The sequence below is a fragment of the Cygnus olor genome, chromosome 2 (genome assembly GCF_009769625.2).
Source record: "Cygnus olor isolate bCygOlo1 chromosome 2, bCygOlo1.pri.v2, whole genome shotgun sequence".
In the NCBI taxonomy this organism is placed as follows: domain Eukaryota; kingdom Metazoa; phylum Chordata; class Aves; order Anseriformes; family Anatidae; genus Cygnus; species Cygnus olor.
Window position 1 is genome coordinate 155,702,228 of NC_049170.1, and position 19,731 is coordinate 155,721,958.

The window sequence follows — 19,731 nt, forward strand, 5'->3', positions numbered from 1 at the left end:
GAACCAGACACACTGTGGAGTTACAGGCAAAGACAGTGCAAAGGCCAGGCTGAGAGTGATTTAGGCAAGACTGAAGATTGGAACAGGCTGCCCAGAGGCCGTGGAGTCTCCCTCCTTGGAGATCCTCAAAAGCTGCCTAGACATGGTCCTGGGCCACCCTGCTTGAGCAGAGGGTTGGAGCAGATGACCAGGGGCCCCTTCCAACCTCAACCATTCTGTGATTCTGCAATTCTGTGGCTTAAAACAGAACCTATGACTTTGTTTTGGCTATTCCAGCATCTCCTTCCCCTCTCACACACAGGACTGCACATATTATATCCCGTGGATGTATTCCAACACATGAAACTGGTGACATTAGAACAGCTTATTTTGGTAAATTGATTTTAAACTATGACAGGGGTTTCAACTTTGTTCAGTTAGTGAGCTCCTAAATCTTTTTCAGAATTGACGAACATTTTTGTGTGGTGAACTTAAGCCTTAAAACTCTTGGGCTTCTTAGTTCCCCTTGTGAATCTTTTCCACTGAAATCCACTGCAGGACTTCAAAACTGCTGCAATAGGAAAAGGCACCCACCTAATGATATAATTTTTCAAATTTATAGGAATAAATAGGTGCAAAAAAAATGTGTGGTCCAGCCTCCAGGCAGATCAAGATGTGACAGCAGACAGCAAATAAAGCACAAAACTTCTGACATGGAGCTTTTTCTAAAGAAATTGCTTTTTCTGAAGAAATATAATCTTAATTGTTTGCAAAGACAGAAATGGTTGCCTGGTGCCAAGTTGAGGCCTTTCGTATTACAGTAACTTTCTTGGCTGTCAACAGCTTTTCCCTCCTGCCCACTCTATTTTCAGCTATTACCGGACTTTCAGGAGGGCAAATAGGCAGTTAAGATGCTCCAGGGCCTCATGGCTCCACCTCATAATCACCTCTGCAGCAACGCTAGTGATACACCCTTCTGACATGCTGTAATCAGCCACGATTGCAGCTATAAATCGTAGCAAATAGACCCTACCAGAACACGAGAGCTCCCTGCTGGCTATCATATGAAAAACAGTATGAGTCGCTCATATAAACTCTCCCATAGCTCATTTCACCATGCAACACATATCCTTCATCTACACCAGCTGCAGAAAAGTGAGGAAGGCAGTTGAGCTGTGCTGGTAAGAGCCCGTACTGGCAGGCAATGAAAATTGTTCACCGTTCACAGGAGCTAAGGTGTGAATGAATAAGGCTGGAAAGCTGCCCAAGCCATGACACAGTGTCAAGTCACAAGAGTCTAAAAGCCATGGAGAATTGCTCAGCCCATGGAGCTTTTAAGGCTGAACGTTGCTCAGGACATGAGTACAAGATACAGTGACAAGGACTTTCTGCTAAGATAGCTCAGACCCAAACTTAGTCTCATGTTTATCTAATAACTCAAGTTAACATTCACATCATGAGCAACTCTTGTGGCGTGTTTTTGTAGAGGATATAAGCCAAGAGTCAGTTTTATTCCATCTCTCCTTTTTTTTTGATTCCTAAACAACACAATGAAACACTAACAAGGCTATTAGGACTAAACAAGGCTATTAGGACTATTTGCAAGCAGAACTCACAGTACTGAGGATAGGTCACATACAACTTATATTGTCTATTTGCATTCACGATTGATTAAATCACACTGGTAAATCACTATCCCTTTTTTCATATTCAGGCTATGAATTGACAACTTGCAAATTTCTTCATATTTCAATTTAGAAATGAATGAGGGTTATTCCTTGAAAATTTAAAGTGCCATGTAGTCTCTTGGAAAAGTTGAGCTCTAGATGTGTCAGAGTGCACACCCAAAACCGGTAAATGCTTTTGTCTTAATTACACCATGATTTTGCTCTGTATCAAATTCAGGTATTGCCTCTAATTTCCTTATAGGGAGCTATGAAACAAATTCGTGTTCACAGAGCACTTCACACAGAGCGCTTTAACTAGCTAAAGGTCAGCTCTTTAGACAGTGTAATAACGTAGATTCTCAGTTAGGCAAAGAGGGTTGAATACATGCACTTCTAGGGAAAGATTCATCTCATGCTAAAACAGATACTAAAAGTGCATGTTTGTCTCCATCGACATAAAGAGAGCTTAGGATGCACAGTGTGCATGCTAAGCCTCACCTAGTAGAGGTCTGTAGCTGGTGAGATGACTCACACTTAGATATTTCGTTGCCAACCAAAGCTGAGGAGGTAATGGACACTTCAATTGTCCATTACCTCAAGGATTTCAGTAGCATTACAGAAAATACAGCATCAGGCCATGCACTAAACAAAGAACTGTGTGATGAGAATGAGACACACCTCATCTAATTTTAGCTGTCCAAAATGGGAGACTTCTGATGTATGTAGGTTGCCTCAGTTTCCTCGTGGGTCAGCAGAGAAATACAGGAGTATCTAGGTAGGTGACTCATCACATCTGTCTTGGACCTGTCTAAAGACAAGCCAAATGACTATTTGGGAGTGCCTACCTTCTTCCATTCACTAGAATGGAAGCCCATACAGACCATAATTTTCAGACCAACAAAGTGAGGTATATTCCACCTATTGGGCATATTATCATTTTTTTTTTGCATTGAATGAAGCAGAAGTCAAGAGGAAAACATGGTAAATAATGACACACAACTTATGTTTACATTGCCTCATTTGCATTCAGGATTGAATAAAAGTTGCAGATTTTTAAAATCAGAAGAGCAATATCTTAAGTTTGCTATCCTGACCATTTACAGAATCTCCTTAACAGTATCTCTTGACCATTTATGTATCCCCTTAAACCATACAATTTTTAAGTGGGAGAAGAGACAAACAAACCCCTGCCAGATTAGTCTGGGCAGATTGCCCTGGTGAGACTGGAAAGAAGACATGAGGAGAGTCCCAAACAAATTTGAGCTTGAAAGTAGTCTCCAAGATTATTCTAGTTGAAGGAGAAGAAAACATATACAGTCTTTATTTTTATTATTTCGTTTATTTCACGTGCCCGGAAGCACTGGATTGAGTATGTTCTTCCCTTGTTGACTTCAGGACTAGGACTGGGATTGTGAGGGAACCAGTGTGATGCTTTTAATTTAGTATTAAATATCAATGTTAACTTAAAAAATAAGTGATGATGTAATAATTTATCCAACACCTGAACAGGAGCTTACACCTGGCACTAGCTGGCTGCTAACAGTGCAGTGGAAACAGCTCACTTAGATCTTTCCCCAAATGTCTCACTGCCTATTTAGTCTGTTGTAGTACATTTCTGGGATGGACTGACTGCAGAAATTTGGGCTGTACATTAGCTTTCCACCATCAAGGACAAAGCACGTTGTCACTGCCAATGAGTGGTATTGAGCGGAGTCATCCCTGGATCCAAGAAAATTCACAGATGTCTCCAACTCCATCAAGCCAAATGTGGGAAAACACGAGTTTGAGAGTTAGGCTATAGTTAGAAGACACAAATCAAATGCTGTCCAAGGGCTACAGGGAAAATGAGGTCCTACACATAGCTTCCCAGTCCTCTCCAAAAACGATGTGGAAGAAACATATCTAGCTGAATTAGCAAGGACAAAGCTACTGTTACCAAGCCATTGCACCATGCTCCAGCACAGGATGAAAGGAGGGAAGTTTTCTGTTCTCAGGTGCTTTGCTTGAAAAGGTGGTTTTTTTTTTTTTGTTTTTGTTTTTTCTGTAAAAGGACAGGTGTGGTTTCCCAGATGGCTTATAAATTATTTAATCAGTAATGCCATAAATATGACAATTAATAAGACGAATAATACTCTTTGATCATAAGCTTCCTACTTCATTATGGCTACTAAAACAATATGGGGCCACTGAAACCCTCTAACCTAATTACGTCTCCTGAAAAGCAGCGCACCCTAGTCTGTTAACATTAAAATTAAAACAGTGACCTGAAAGAGAAGCCTAGATTCCTAACAGCATACTTGGCTTGAAAAGCAATTTCTTATGCACTGCTCTACTGATCAAATCAGCCGAATGTATCTTTACTTGCAAGTAATAGCTCTTTACAGGAAGCAGCTCATTTTCCCAGAATCAGAAAGTAGGCTGCCTGTTGCAGGGAAAAGATTGGTAAAACTTGGCACTGGACAATTTTTACATCGTCTACCTCTAACGTTCAACAGATTCTCTTTTACAGGAAGGATGTCCACATTGCACTCTGCCACACTCTAAAGAGGGGCCAAAGGATGATCAAAGAGCTCTGTCTCGCAGTCCCACAATGTTTTTTTCAAAATAATTATTTCAAGATCAGGCTGAAGGGACCGTAGTTGGTTCCTCTGAGCATGAGCTGGATTTCTGCTTGATTCTATTAAGAACGTGTTAGGGGGCAGGGAGATGTCACAAAAAACAGTACCAAAACCCAGAAAAAAAAGCAACAGCTAGAAGTTTTAATAGCCAGAAACACAGCAGTGTGCACATCTGGAAAGTCTTCTCAAAGCAGAACAGGGCCATTAGCTTCTTATTTTGTCTGAAGAAACTTTCTAAGAAAAGACTTCTGCTTTGTATTCCCAAGGAGCTTGAGGTAACACTTGCAGGGGGGCCAGTGGGCTACTTCTAATTGTAAAAGTTTCTGGTGGGCAATGTGGAAAGCAGGTGAGAAAGGAATCTGGAAAGGCACTGGGCACTGAAGCCTCAGGTGATGTGTCTGGGCTACATTTATCACAGAGGATTTCCAGCCACAAGCACTAACATAAAACAAAGTGGCTTTTGCAGGAAATGCTCCATACGCTGGTCTTAGTTGAACTTCAAGCTGAATTATCAGCCTTGTCAAGATACTGATAGAGTACTGCCAAGTGCCAAGGTCAAGGGAGGTTGTCATCAGCTACTGCTGCTCTGACACTTCTGAAAATGGCAATCTGTAGTGCCTGTGATAAGACAGCACGTTACTTTCACTAGCGGAGGTCAATGGCAGTAAACTTTCTGGTAGAGAAGTATATAAATTCCTAGGAAGAATAGTGTCACCTGGGAGTCTTTCAGAAAGTACAAGATTTTATCAATTTTCTTCCCTAACATTTCTGCATTCTTGAAAGTTATGTTTACATGGTTTTCCTGTGCTCACAAGGAAGAGCCTGCATGTTCACTAGATCCTGAACACATTCATTCCATTTCTCTGGTATCATCTGGAAGACTATTACCACCATCAGTGGCCCCCATGTTTGTTACCTCCCCTAGTTATATTTTCTGCTAATATATAAAGGAAAAGGGAGAGGGAGAGGAAGAGGGAGAGGGAGAGGGAGAGGGAAAGAAGAAAAAGGAAGAACAAGAACAAGAAAGGAAAAGGAAAAGGAAAAAAAAAAAAAGAAAAGGGAAAGGGAAAGGGAAAGGGAAAAAAGAAAAAGAAAAAGAAGAAAAAGAAGAAGAAGACGAGGAAGAAGAAGAAGAAGAAGAAGAAGAAGAAGAAGAAGAAGAAGAAGAAGAAGAAGAAGAGAAGAAGAAGAAGAAGAAGAAGAAAAAGAAAAAGAAAAAATGAAAAAGAAAAAATGAAAAAGAAATGAAAAAAGTTAAGCTATATTCTGAAGTTCAATGATGCATTTAGCCAATTGTGTCTGGCAATTAGCTACTTGAAGTTAGAATGTAGATGATCGTTATCATTTCTCTTCTACTGTATTTTCTTCTACTGTTTTCTAGGCTGAAAACAGTTCTTTCTGGACAATGAAGATGTGTCTCCGTCCAGGGCTGAAACAGAAGCGTCCAAACGCTGAAGGGGAAACCTACCGCTTTACTAAACACATGTTGCTGTTATTGTTATAGTAGTCATCATCTGCTACAACATTTTTGCTGTTCCTGACATACCTTCCATCACAGGAAAGGAAATTCTGGCAAGAGCTGACAGAACCTTAGATAATTAGGGATATTTTTAAGAGAGAATTGAATTCTCCATCTCCAAAGCTCTTCCACTACTTTAAAATTACCCATATCCCTAACAGTCCATCAGTGCCCTAATCACTAGGCAATAAGAAGTAGTATTTAGGAGGGGTGATGTTGTGCACTGTTGTTATTACCGAATCATGCAATGGTTTGAGTTGGCTAGAATCACCTCCCTTGACTTGCTGGCCACGCTGCTCTTGATGCAGCCCAGGATATGGTTGGCTTTCTGGGCTGAAAGCACATGTTGCTGGCTGATGTCCAATTTTTATTCACCATTACCCTCAGGTCTTTTCCTGGAAAACCTTTCTGGCTGTCAACAAGTAAGTGATTTCCAAAGACTTACAATGGATAAGAATTCTATCTTCTTGCCCTGTTTTATTCCCCTATAGTTCACCTCTCCAGCAAAACCAAAGAAAGCAGTATCTTACATTCTGCACAGATATTTCATCCCACATCCAGCATTCCCAGTTCAACATTTTGATTCAAAAGCAGCATCCAGCAGCTGTTATCTGACTTATTCCCAGAGCATTAAGGACTGCACCTGAGGAGGAATAAACCAGAGAGATTCACTCGCTGCCCACAAACCCTGCGTGAAGCAGCGTAGTGAACAAACGGGTTGTACAAGTCCTTAAAATTAATTTGCTACATTTAAAAGAAGATCGTAAGGGAATTTTGGAACTATACAATTCTCCAAAGCCTATAGATAAAAGGGCCTCAAGAGTGTTTTAAAGAAGTTCTTGCTATTAACCAATTGCCTTTTGTTTCCACAGATGCTACAGCTGAGATTTAAGCAGTACTTCATGACGATCTGACTGTCTTCCCATGAGATCCACTGGAATTTTAATACAGCCTCATTGGGAAGAGCAGGTAAGAGCTTAAGCTTCTAATGAGGCACTGTTGAAGCAGAAGGAACAGCTCTTACAGCATGAAGAAGTTATTTCAGCAAGCTGAGTACCTTCCAGGTGATACTCCAGAAGGTGTCTTAGAGGATATCCTAGATGGTCTCAGTTTTATAACCATAATAAAGCAGACATACCCTGATACATATTGCCACCACTCAGGCTGCTGGTTTACTGATCCTGGTTTGCTTTCTATGCATCACGACACTGGGAGAGACAATTTCTACTTTTTGCTTTTGCCCAGAAAAGCAGCAAGCCACAACAGTCCTGTGCAGATGCCAAAATGAACTCAACCTCAGCTTGAGCTTCAGTCCACATCTGGGATTACCAGAAGCAGGAACATTGCTTGAGGGATATCACATAGTTATACTTAAAAAAGGAGCAAGCATGGGGAAGCAGTGAGGCAGGTGAGCAGGCGGTCACCAGGCTGAACTACAGGGCTACTCTTTTTTGCAAACATCAGCCTAAAGCTTTACTCAAAAAAGCAGGGATCAGAAACAATCACTTCATACCCTTACACAGGAAGGGAAAGATAACATTTCAGGGAAGATAAGAGAGTCATAAAATGAATAAGAAAATGAGACCACAGAGGCAGTACTAGAGAGAGAAAGAAAGAGGTCAAAGTCATAAGCAAGTAGGTGAATACACAGATACAGAAAGACACACCTGGTAGAATCTAACCCACAGCCTGTTGTAAGAGCAGGAAATAAATATGTGTCTACAGCAGCTGTCTCTAAGGCAGCACATTTCAGCACCTGATCCCATGTTAATAACATGCCACTTTATTCCATGCACTGTTCTGTTTATCTACACCAGCCCACTCATCCTCTCTTATCTGTTTGCCTCTGTTTTTGGACAGCGGCAAGTGGCATACCGAACGACACTGAAAGCTGGTCTTGACACTGAACTCTTTGCCTCGTTGCTGAAGGCTTTTCTGTGTAGAAGTCATTCTCCATTTTCTCGGTGATGGACGTCTGGCTTACTGCCATGGGCCCTCTTTCAGCTCCTTTCCTGCTCCAGTGATTTACAAGATTAAACAGGGGTTCATTATTCCTTTGATGTCCTTGTATGCCAGATAGGTTTGCACCAGCTGAACTTACCAGGACTATTTGTATTAAGTTCTGATTTTAATTAGTTCCTCTATTTTGAAGCCCTCCTTTGAGTTCCTCGGGAGCTGAGGTGCCCTGTGTTCCTCTGGAAATCCATAAAATGGACTAACCACAGGGTAACCACTTGGGTTAGCAGCAGGGAGGGGAGGACTCCACACTCCTTTGAATAAAGGTTTTGCTGGCAGCACAGTGGACCCAGGAGGACTCTTTGCACGTAGCTGAGATGAGCAACAGCAGAAAAGTGCTTATGAGAGAGGCAGGACTGATGAACTCAGCATTACCAGCAACAATTCCTACTGTTTGCTTGTCCAAAAGGCTAGCAGTGTTTTCAGGCTGTGAAAAAGTACCTGAGCAAAAACATTTTATTAGGGTATAACCTGCTAGATTCTCCTCACAGTTCTACTGTCTGAGCTATATGAAAACCTCATCAACAGATTATTCATGAAAGTAAAAGTATTCATGTTAATTGTAGGTGCTATGAGCAAGGCCTAATATGACTGCAGCTGGGGATTGCTCTCTAAGAGACTGTGCTGGTTGCTTTGTGTCAGATGATCAGTACCAAACAGATTAGACCTGTAGGTAATCCCAAAACTGACTACAGCAGTTGTTGGAGACCATTTGCATCAGACAGGCTGATTTATCTCCAAGCATTAGGAGGAGGTTCTTGAAATTGCATATACACCTTCTTCCCATCGTATGTGCACAATGGCCAAAACACTTGCAGTGACAAATCTAGGAGATGCTTTTTCCAGTCCCTTCTTTTGCAGCAATCTTTTTCTGAAGTAGGATTAATCAAAACTATCTGGGCTGAGAAATATCTGGCAGGTACCTCACCATTCTCCAAACTATTAATCTTTTTATAGCCAAAGGATTGGTTGCTTCTTGGGCTATGAAGAGGCAGAAATTGAATGTATTTCTCTTTTATCAACCTCAAATACACTGCAGTAAGAAAAAGTCCTGGCTTGTTTAACTTCTGGAAGAAAGCAAATGCTACTAGTTTAAAAACAACAATAACAAGAAAAACACAACAACCTTTGGGGACAGATATTTTTTAAATATGCAGGTATCTGAATATTCCATGTGCTTATTTCTGTGCATGGTTAACCCATGTAAGTATTTAATGCGAATGCAGAAGTCAAAATTTGTTACTGCTGGGATTCAGACCAGAGAAAAGCTTTCATGGGGACTGCTCAGCTTTTACCAAATATTCCAGTTTTCTTCCTGCGGTAGCAAATCCTAAAGTAATTTCAGCATTTTTTCTCCATTTTTTCCTAATGTCTTTGAGCAGCTAAGCTGGGCTACCTGCTCCAGCACGGATCCAATGCCTAGCACTGCTCAGGTCACAGTATGAAAAGTCCACTGAGATCCATGATGTTGGGTAATAGCTACAACTGTGAACATATTAGGAAAAAAAAAGTTTAAAAAACATGGGGTTTTAATTCAAGAAATTCCTGAACCCAGCTCTGTTGGGGGCAGTGTGATGAGATATAATCTGCAGGATGCTTTTGTTCATAAGCACAAGTGAAACCACCGCAAGTCCCCATCCTGGATAACTGGGGGATCTGGACACTGGCCATGCCATGGTGTACACCTAACACACAGGTTAGAGCTAGCCCATAGGACTGTAGTGGCTGCAGTTACAGCTCATGGATGACTTATTGGTAATCATTTGCTTACTTGAGCTGTCTTGGAGTTACTGGGTACTAAAATGTCCTTGAACAGTGGTGAGTCATTTGGTGACTTCTGTAAACCTTCAAAGTTCTTTTAAGTGTGATAAACAGGCTATATTGTTGAGATTAGCTATTTTACAGTCCATAGCCTCCTGGAAAGCAAAGCTGAAAGTGACTTCCTAATATTACCTCCACAGGTATCCCACCTACCAGTCTAGAGGACAAATTCAGCCCACACAAGCCCATCCAGTTTCTCCAGCTCACACAATACTGAATCTTGGACAACACATCAACTGCTACTTTTCCTGCTTGCTTCTCGTGGACACACAGCAGCTATAGCCAGATACATTTGTCTTAGGAGCCAGGCTTCAAATCCACGTCTCCAGACTCTTCTAGAATGGAGATCATAGAAGCATTCAGGTTGGAAAAGGCCTCTAAGATCATCTGGTCCAACCTTTAACCGAGTACTAAAGTCCACTACTATATCATCCTACTGAGTTCTAAATCTACACATTTCTTGAAGACCTCCAGGGATGATCATTAGCACTTAAGGCAGTGCTGATCACACTTTACCAAATTATATATGGGGACTTCTTAGGAAAAGCTGGGGGGGAAGGAGGGAAGAAGCTCTTGGCCTCCTCCCCTCTATCATCACCTAATGGGTGGTCACTGAAAAATGTGACAGCAAAGTGACTGCACCATGGCACAGGAAAGCTCCGTCCTTCTCCCTCATCTTTCATAGCTATATCCAGTCTTGTACATATGGTTACACCACTGTGGATTGAGTGGCTGGTGTCTACATGAATAGCCAGCTTCAAGTTTGCTGCAAAACTGTGTGCATCTACTGTCTGAAGTCAGTGATCCACTACAGAACTCTGCAGCTATTCCTGGATTCACCACTCACCTCTCAGGGGATTCTCAAGGAGACTTGAAGACGGATGATGCAGTGTACCAAGTGCAAAGGGAGGGCAAAATGCCCATCATGCTGTGACAAGAGCACTTTTTCCCCCTGAGGGACATGGATCTAACGTGCTCCTTCTGCAGGTTCAACAGCCCGGATGCTCCAGTTCTCTCCTGCTACCACATGTTTTAATATAAAAAATATAAATAGTCCCAAGAATATTGTAATTAGCTGGTTAGTCACTGGCATCTCTGGAATGCAGACCCTGTACGGCAAACCACAGGACACTGGAGACATGCTGACAGTTAAACACAGCCATTACAGTCTATAATTGTAGGCTACTACTTTTACAGCCAGTGTCTCTGTAGTAGAATGCCCAAATGTCTTTTATAGAGCTACAGAAAAACACAGAGATCATAAATATGCTGGCATTTTCCTCATCTGCACATGAAGGTTTCAGAGATGGGGAAGAGAGTGAGACTGCTGAAGTCAATCCGTGGCACAACCCGTAATGCAATTTCTGCTGTTCTACATACCATGGCCTTTGTGACTACTTAGGAGACAGAGTCAGGGCTTTGATGTTTCCTCCTTGCCCCATTAACACCATCCAGTGTGGCTTGTACATGATGCATAATGTTATGCAGTGGTTGGAAGCATCCCTTCCCAGGGTTAATTTTTCTTTGCATTTTATAAAAATCTGTGCAAGTCGTTCTTTACATCAGTGGCAGGTTCACTCTGAAAATAGGAACCATCATCTGCTGAGTAGCATTATCTCCTCTGGTGGACAATGTTGAAGACCAGAGCTCAGCTCATTTTTTACATCTAGGGATCATGCAGATTTCTGCAACCAAATCCCATGTCCTGCAGGTCTAGTTTAATAGCCAAATAAAACAAATGTGAAGTTTTAAAACCTCAAGAAGTATAATTCATTTTTCAATAGCTTGATAATTCATATGTTGTTTCAATGCAATATAACGGTTCATAAAACTACACAAGGGGTACATCTTCAGGGTGCAAAATGTTATCATTGTGTTTTCCTGCCTGGTCATCATTCGGAGTAGGCCATGATCCCTTGTTAAATGGTGATGGGACCAAAATAACAATATAGAAATATAAGAGAGATTAAGTATTACAACTGCGGTTTTATTTTGAATATTTCAGGGCAGATGAGTTAAACTCTCTTCTGTTTTCTTTTCCCTTCTTGATAAAACAAAACAACAACAACAAAAAAAAAAACCTCATGGTACCCACAAGGATGCTGAAAGAAATTCATTTTAAGTATCATTAAGCATTGCTTTAAAATATCAGACTTCCTGGAAGAGAAACAGTGTTTATCCTGGTATCCTAACCAGATTTCTCTCTTTCTTTCAGAATTCCCAGTGTGATTCCTAATGCATGCAGAAACATTTATATTCAGAATTTACGTGTTATGAACTGCTCAGCAGATGCTGCTTCACTTCACTGCCAAAATTTGTATCAGTAGTACAGTAAAGCTGCCTATATATCCTTACCTCATGCAATCATATTTCACCGTGGCAACCCTCACTGGATGCTACAGCTCGTGATTTTTCATTTAAATGCTGTGATACCAGAGGGTCAGCGTACAGCCTTCTGCTATGAGAAGTAGCCCTGTCCATTGCTGTTTATTTGTCTCCATTACTATTACTTCACAGCTGGTTCCAGGACTTCATATCTCTGACAGTCTGAAGCCTTCTTCTAATGTCTTACCTGAATGTATTTCTTAAACAGCGGATACCCATTTTTTATGATACTCTTTGTCCTTTAGCTTGAGTGATTCCCCTATCTCCCTCCAGCTATTCCCCTGATCTATTTGCGGGAGGCAATCATATCTCCCCCTTCCACCTGCACGCTGCACTTTTGTAATCTCCTGTTGAAAATAGGCTCTCTGGCTCCTGAACACAATGTTAGCTCCTCGAGACCAAACCTATCTTTCCTGACCAAAGAAGTCCAAGCACGCTTTTCTAGATGAGCTACAACCAAAATTCTGTCCATTCACGTGAATTCCTCCCTATCTCTACAAGACCTACTTTACCCTATCCAATAATGACCATTGCCTTTTTCTCCAGCTGTACAGCACTGTGGCTTACAAGCATCTGCTAAGACGCCACCAAAAAATATGGGTTTATGGCACAGATTCCTGGTCCTGGTCCCTAAGTCCCATAACATGTCCTTTGAACAAATTGTCCCAACTTAGTTGGAAAAAATCCCAAGCTTCTGAGGCAAACCAGTTCCTCCTGCATGATAGCTTGATCCTAATTTATATTGTGGATATTCACAGAGAAGACTAGACCTAAAAGTGGACCTGAGGAGGTCCATCACTGTCTGCCCTCGGGCTTGTTATTCCCTTTCCTATAAACTCCATCATTACTTCCCTGCTAGCCAGTTTCTGTCTCATTTTACATCTTTTATTAATATCTATCCTTTTTAATTTTAGCAATTATTTTCAATACAGTACTCTGCCAAACGCTTGCTGAAGTTCAGATAGATGAGATTAGCTTAGTTCTGTTTGTCTAAAGAAAAAAAGCACCAGTCTTTTGAAGGGGAAATATCAGTTTAGTCTGCTGGTTCTCTTCCAGCTCATAGTATCATTTTTCATGTAGTTATTCATTTGGCTGTGCATGGGCCGTGCTCTCAGCTGTATCCCTACCCTCAGCCTCAGCCCTAACAAAATCCCACACATCTTCCACCGCTCAGTCACACCCCTGGCTCCCTTCATCTCACAAAGTTTTTCCTTTTATACCTCATCTATCATCTAGCCTTTATGTTTACTTCTGCTAATCCAGAGTGACTCAAATCACGTTCAGATAACTGCAATCACACACTTAAAGGTTGCTGGTCGTGTTATTATGTGTACATAGATATGGTATACGGGAAAGGGCTGGCATTGGTGATGTTCTTTGTGAAACAATTGCTTGTGACATCTGCTGCTGCATTTCACCCAATAAAAAGACGAGAAAAAAAAATTCGCAGAAAGACTTTTCCCCCTCTTACCTCCAGTTCTGTCATCTTATCCCTGCCTGAGAGAGGGAAGAGGTGTTTGCTGTGAGAAGCCTTTAATACAGCCTAAATACAACCCTAAAGTGAGGTTAGCTGCAACATCCATCCTATGGGGCTCCACTTTGTGTCAGCCTAGAAACAAGCTTGTGCAGGATGCAGCTGTGAATTGCCATGCTAGGAGCCTGCAGGCAAGTACCAATTTGGGCTATCATCAAGCTTCCAAGTGGAGGGGAAGACACAGGTACTAACTGCAAAGCCTTTAATAGTTGAGGACTAGTTGGCAGAGGAACTGCCTTCCCCTCTGTGCTGTCAGTAGTGAATCCACAGAAGCTCCAGAGCTGAAATGCTCTCACAGGCGTGAGGAGCAGGTGGAAGGCTGCTCCTCAAAACTGCAGCGCAGTCCTCTTTGGGGCAGCACAAAAAAGCCCTTCAGCAGCAACTACCAGCACAACACATTATTTTGAAAATGGAAATACAGCGGTCTAAGCCAAAGGAAATTTTCCAATTACTTTAGCTGAGAGAATGCAACGATATTCTGCTGGAATTGGACCCAAGGGCCTGCAGTCTTCTGAAACTATCACAGTGTATGTAGGGTGAACATAAGTAGTCAGTCAGCATTTTGGTCCTATACTGATCCATCTCCAGCAGCACAATGACCCTTAGACCCTTTTTAGTCAAATATTACAATAACCTTGTTATTAAGCCACTCCATGGTACGATGAGCCTTTATGCTTTATGGTGAACAGAGGATCCCTGTGTCCAGTAAATGCCTGCACCGTGCTATCTGTCCAACCAGGAGAACAGATACCTTGCAACAAATAAAATTCTGATTAGATATTAGGGAAAAAAAAATCAATGTGATAGCATCCAAACTGCAACAGGGGCCTAGAGGACCTATGGAAAGTCTGTCTTTGAAGATACTCAAAACTCAACTGTACAAGGCCCCAAACAACCTGTTAATTTTAAAGAGGACCTTGAAGTTAGGTCCCACTTCCAGCAGAAGGTTGGACCAGATGACTTCCATAGTTTCCTTCCAACCTGAACTAGTCTACAGTTAAAAGACAGAAACTTTACAGAAGAGCATAAGTATCTACGTATATAAATGTGAATATATATAAAAATGTACACCTCGTTGTACTGAATACTCTTGCATTGGACTTGAAGTGGAATGCTTGTCCTTTACACTTCTTATCAGATTTATTTTTGAAATCAAATGAAAGCATAAAGTGTATCAATTAGCACGTGAATTAAAATTCTACTCTGATGAACACAGACTAGACTTAGGCAGCCATTTGCAACACCAGCCTTCTGGGAAGCATCACGTAGAAGATAATCTTGTGCGAGGGATACAATCCTCCTACTCATTTTGAGCTGCAACTTCCGCCACAAATAGGTTCCTTCAGAATCAGTACGGTTATCTGTTGAATAGCTCTACCATTTGCACAGCCTTCAAGGACTGTCAAAATAAGCTGACACAGTTGACACAAGACCTAGAAGTGGACAGCAGTTGAGATTGGGTGTATGGGGACTATGGGGTTGCGTCTAACAACCAGAAAAGGTGCTACCACTCAGCATCATCACAGGCCTAGGTGAAGCCAGACTGCAGCCAAAATAAGCTGCCTACAGACAGCACAGTTGAACTGATATTTTGTGCAGGCAGTCCAAGTCCCCCAGAGAAAAAACTCTTAAATTGTAGCAGAGCTGTCAGACCTTTACCATTTTGACTCATAATCAAGCTGCAGAAGAGCCTCCAGCCTCTCACTGCAGATTTTGGGTCAATCAGAGATATTCACAGCACTTTCTTGCTGCACAGGTTTTCTCTGCCAGCAGCTCAAACAGTGTTGGGTGGGTAGAAAAGAAGCACAGCCCATGCATATGTCCAACAAATTAAGTCCTTCATCTGCCTGGAAGGATGTATCAGAACTCATGGAAAAGCAGAGATCTTACCAAATCTTCTTTTCTCTTAATTTTTCACTTGATTTTTTCAGATGAGCTGGTCCTTCCTGTGACTTTCTCCCTCTCTCTCTCTTTTTTTTCTTTCTTACATACACATGCATAACCTGATCTTCACTGGTAATGGCCATTGGTTGTGGACATCCCACAATAATCACAGACCAAATAAATAGACATTCAAACTCATCAAATGTTGAGTGATCAAAAAAAAAAAAAAGAGAAAACAAAACAAAAGGCTTATTGCTTTCCCCTATCCACTACTCTAAGCTCCACTAGCTTTTTAATTTGCTGCCATGTCAAAAAAAAAAAAAAAAAGCTCATGATAAATTTTCTGTCCATGGTCAGATAACTCTTTTCCAGTCCTACAGTTTCTAGAATAATTCTCCATCACTGAATGTGTTAGATTAAGAAAATGCCAACTCAACTGTGTAACAGATAAGAACGTCACACCAGAAACATATAATTCTATTTTCTCAACCCCCAGCTGTACAGCAGAAAAGTGTGTCTCTTTACCTGGAATCTCATCAGTCTCCCCATTGGTATGCTTGAATCGATCTCCTTCCACACGGACATTTGGACACAGAACGTCTGAAAAAGCAAAAGAACCAGTACAAAATTATCACAGGTAAATACATCATTTTGTAAGATACGTACCTAACAAAACCTGATTTCCTGGGATTTGTCCACTTCCATGTCATCCCACTGCAAAAATTCTGTTCCCTGTCTCTCTCTACACACCCTAAATTCCCTTCCCCTATCCTATCCCTTAACCACAGGCTAGGCAAGAGACCAAACACCCTACATCTGGTTTTGAGCTACTTTTTTTCTTGACTGGCCAGCCAAGAAGCCCAACAGAGCCTTCCCCAAAGCTAAGACATTACTTTGTCTTTCTTTCATTGCTCCATAAATCTGCATGGAAGACACAAAAACTTGAGAACGTTTAAAATGATTCCACTGTCAGATTTGGTGAGAAGGCCCATCTCAAGGCCCAGTTAATATTGGGGTGCTGCTCAAACTTTTCAGATAGATAGAACAGCTCCTACTCAAAAATAAATAAATAAATAAATCTCTACCCAAAACAGAAACAAGATGGGAAGCAGAATCTGGAGCACAGAATGATGAACTGACATCGGTCGTGAAAAGGTCCCATAAGAGGCCAGTACCAGAGACAAGGTGAAGCCCACTGTGAGGTATCTTACCAAATTGTGCGTGGTTCTCCTGTCAACACTGCTCTAGGGCCATGACTCTTTATGTGTCTGTTCTCCTTGAGTTTGCTCAAGCAGAAAGCACCATTAAGTATGACTAAAACTTTGAAGAACATTCAGCCCTATACACAGGCTTCAAAGGAGATAGTGAAAATACCCAGTCATTTCTCATGCTCCCAATTAGTGTCATCACAGCTGTGGGTAAATGCTTTTCTGCAGAGAACTGTCTACCTATCCACCTCTTTCCTGACATATCTTTGAAGCAACATTTATTTATGCTTTGTTTTCCCAGATCAATAGATAATTGCACGCTTGTAATCAACGGGGACAACCAGCTCGAGGAATTGATTTAATGAGGATGTACAAATGAACCTCTGACTTAACACTGCATGCACAGCCCCACGTTCATGTCCTTTCTCTTATTTAAACACAGCCAGGTGAGGAAAACTAAGTCCCATTCCTCCATTTGCCTAATTGTAAACACCATAATATATATATATATTCTGCAGTTGCAACACTCGTCTTGCTGCATATGGTATTTAGTATCACCTCCACCTGATGTTTCGTACATTAGTCCTTCAGTATCTTTAGTTGTTGTGCTTGTCAAGGAGCAGCAAGGGCCAGCTGCTTCCAAAAGAGCACAGAGCCAGCAGCCAAGAGTGACCCCAGCACAGGCAATGCCCTCACCAGTGGGGCACAATCCCACAGGGCTCTCTCAAGACTTTCTACAGGAGGTTCACCTTGAACTGTGCATGAAGCTACATTCAAAATTGTGAGATAAGAATGATTTTTCTGAGGATGTTGACAGCAGAACCTGTATTTCTCCTCCTGCTTCCTGACTTTCAATAAAAAATCTGATATTCCACAATGTTTAGTTAAGCCTAGCAATGAAATCAGATATTCTTCCTGTTCCATTGTGCTGATGAATTTACGGGCCAGATTATCAGCTGCAGCTGAGGTACACTAAGCTCAATGGAAACAAAGACGACTGTAAAATCTATTGCCAGAAGCCCCAAAAGCCAACACAGCAATAAAAAGCAGTTGAACACATTCAGGACCCTTTGCTGCAGCAGCAAGGGAGGCCAGAGAGCGGTCATTCTTGCTAGAATATGTTATCCAGGGTGTTTAGAATTGGGATAATTTTGTATCAACACAGCAGAAAAGTACCTTTACTCAGCCAAGGGTCTGGTGTTGCATAGTTCACATAGGCAAGGAGTTTGTCAGTATGTGTACAGTACCTCAGTCAAATTCCTATCAGCGTTTTTTTGAGAGAACCACCAGCATGCCCTGTAAGGTCCCTTCCAACCCAAGCCATTCTGTGGTTCTATGCCTACATCTCTTTGCCAAGAAGAATCATGCAAGCAGATTTTCTTTGGACTATCTTCAGGGCTGTTGCTTCTACAGATAAAATTCGGAGCAGTCACCTTTTTTTCACACCACACAGAATCACAAAATAGGTTGGGTTGGAAGGGACCTTAAAGATCACCTAAACCCAACCCCCCTGCCATGGGCAGGGACACCTCCCACCATGCCAGGTTGCCCAAAGCCCCATCCAGCCTGGCCTTGAGCACCTCCAGGGATGGGGCATCCACAGCTTCTCTGGGCAGCCTGTGCCAGGGCCTCACCACCCTCTGAGTGAAGAACTTCTTAATATCTAATCTAACTCTACCCTCTTTCAGTTTAAAACCTTTACATCTTATCCTACCATTACAAAGCCTGATAAAGACTCCTGCGGACCAGCCCTAACACATCCATGTCTTTCTTGTCCTGGTGACCCCAGAGCTGGATGCAGCACCACAGCAGGAACCAATATTGACTGATCACAGGGTCAGTTCATGTAAATTTTAGCCAGAGATCTCGTGCTCCATTTTACTTAGTGGTTTGAAAGCCAGGATACTTCATTCAAGACTGCTTATGTCCTTCGCTTTAGACAGGTGAAATGATCAGTTTTCTCCTCTTTATCAGAGGCCTGTACGACTTCCCAACACAACAGTGAAACACTTCTCTGTTAGGAGAACTTTGAAAACTGAAAAACTTTGAAACCATTAAGACTTGCAAGAGCCAAAGTTATGCCATTTCTCCCATTCAAAACCAAGCTGTACTGACAAAAGATTTTCTTAGAAGTATCAAAAGCCCTGTGCAGATATTAAATTGATGCTTTGAATTCTGCTTTTGCTAAGAACAAATGCTCTTTTGGTTACAGGTACTGAGCCAGTGCAGCAAACAGTACTTCTGAGGCCTGGTCTCAGAACTGGAAGATGCATGCCTGTGCAGTAAAATAAGCAAAGTAAGAAATCAACATGAGCAAAATTCTCCCAAATAAAGAGTAAACAAATGGAAGGCATGAATAAAATCACAAAAATGTCATTCACCTATGCTGCCTCGGAGAGATACAGAAGGAAGAATAAAACAAGTCTCAAACACAGCAGGGTACCTCTTTGTGTAACAGCGAACTAATGTTGTTAAATTATAGATACATTAATTATCATTCCTATCTTTAATGACATCAGACACCCTCCACTAGGTTCAGTTAAAAAGAACCACGGCTTCCTAGCAGGGAAGCACGGGCTAGCAAAATCTTCCTGGTTGTAGCTCCTGTGTTTGAACCAGGACTATACAGCAAAACCATATGCTTGGCCTTGGTGCAGAACTCTCTTGCCACAAAGAAATGGAAACGCCAATTTTCTTCTTACCACTTTGTCCTTTAAATCTCTTATTACCTCTTAAATAACTGTGGCCTCAGTTTGGCCTTTATTTTACAAATGTCTTGTGCTGCCTTCCTGTCCACATCTAATGCACAAGAACAAACAATCCACAAGGGAAGAAAAATATTTGCTATGCTCACTCTCCAGCTACAGAATAATTCATACAGACATATAAGAGGTTAGTGCTTTACCACCTAACTCAGCAGCACAGCTCCTTGTGTCCAAAGGAAGAGCGTGCCAGAATGAAAGCACATCAGCTGGTCCCAGCTGGAAAACAGGTCCCAGTGCTACATCCAGGGGTGCACTGAGAGAAAAGGGATGGCAAAAGCTGTCCCCTTCTTTTGGAGCCTTTCATCCAGATCCCTGATAAAGACGAATATTTTAGC

At 41.7% G+C, this 19,731-nt stretch overlaps 1 protein-coding gene across 1 annotated transcript in view; it reads right to left on the reverse strand.

Annotated features, from left to right (window-relative positions):
• The window catches only part of COL22A1 (collagen type XXII alpha 1 chain), a 218,174-nt gene that overhangs the window by 143,093 nt on the left and 55,350 nt on the right, over positions 1-19,731 (reverse strand). Inside the window, exon 5 of the mRNA XM_040547335.1 lies at positions 15,949-16,023. Within this exon, the coding sequence (XP_040403269.1) occupies positions 15,949-16,023 (75 nt within the window). The remainder of the gene's footprint in view (positions 1-15,948; positions 16,024-19,731) is intronic.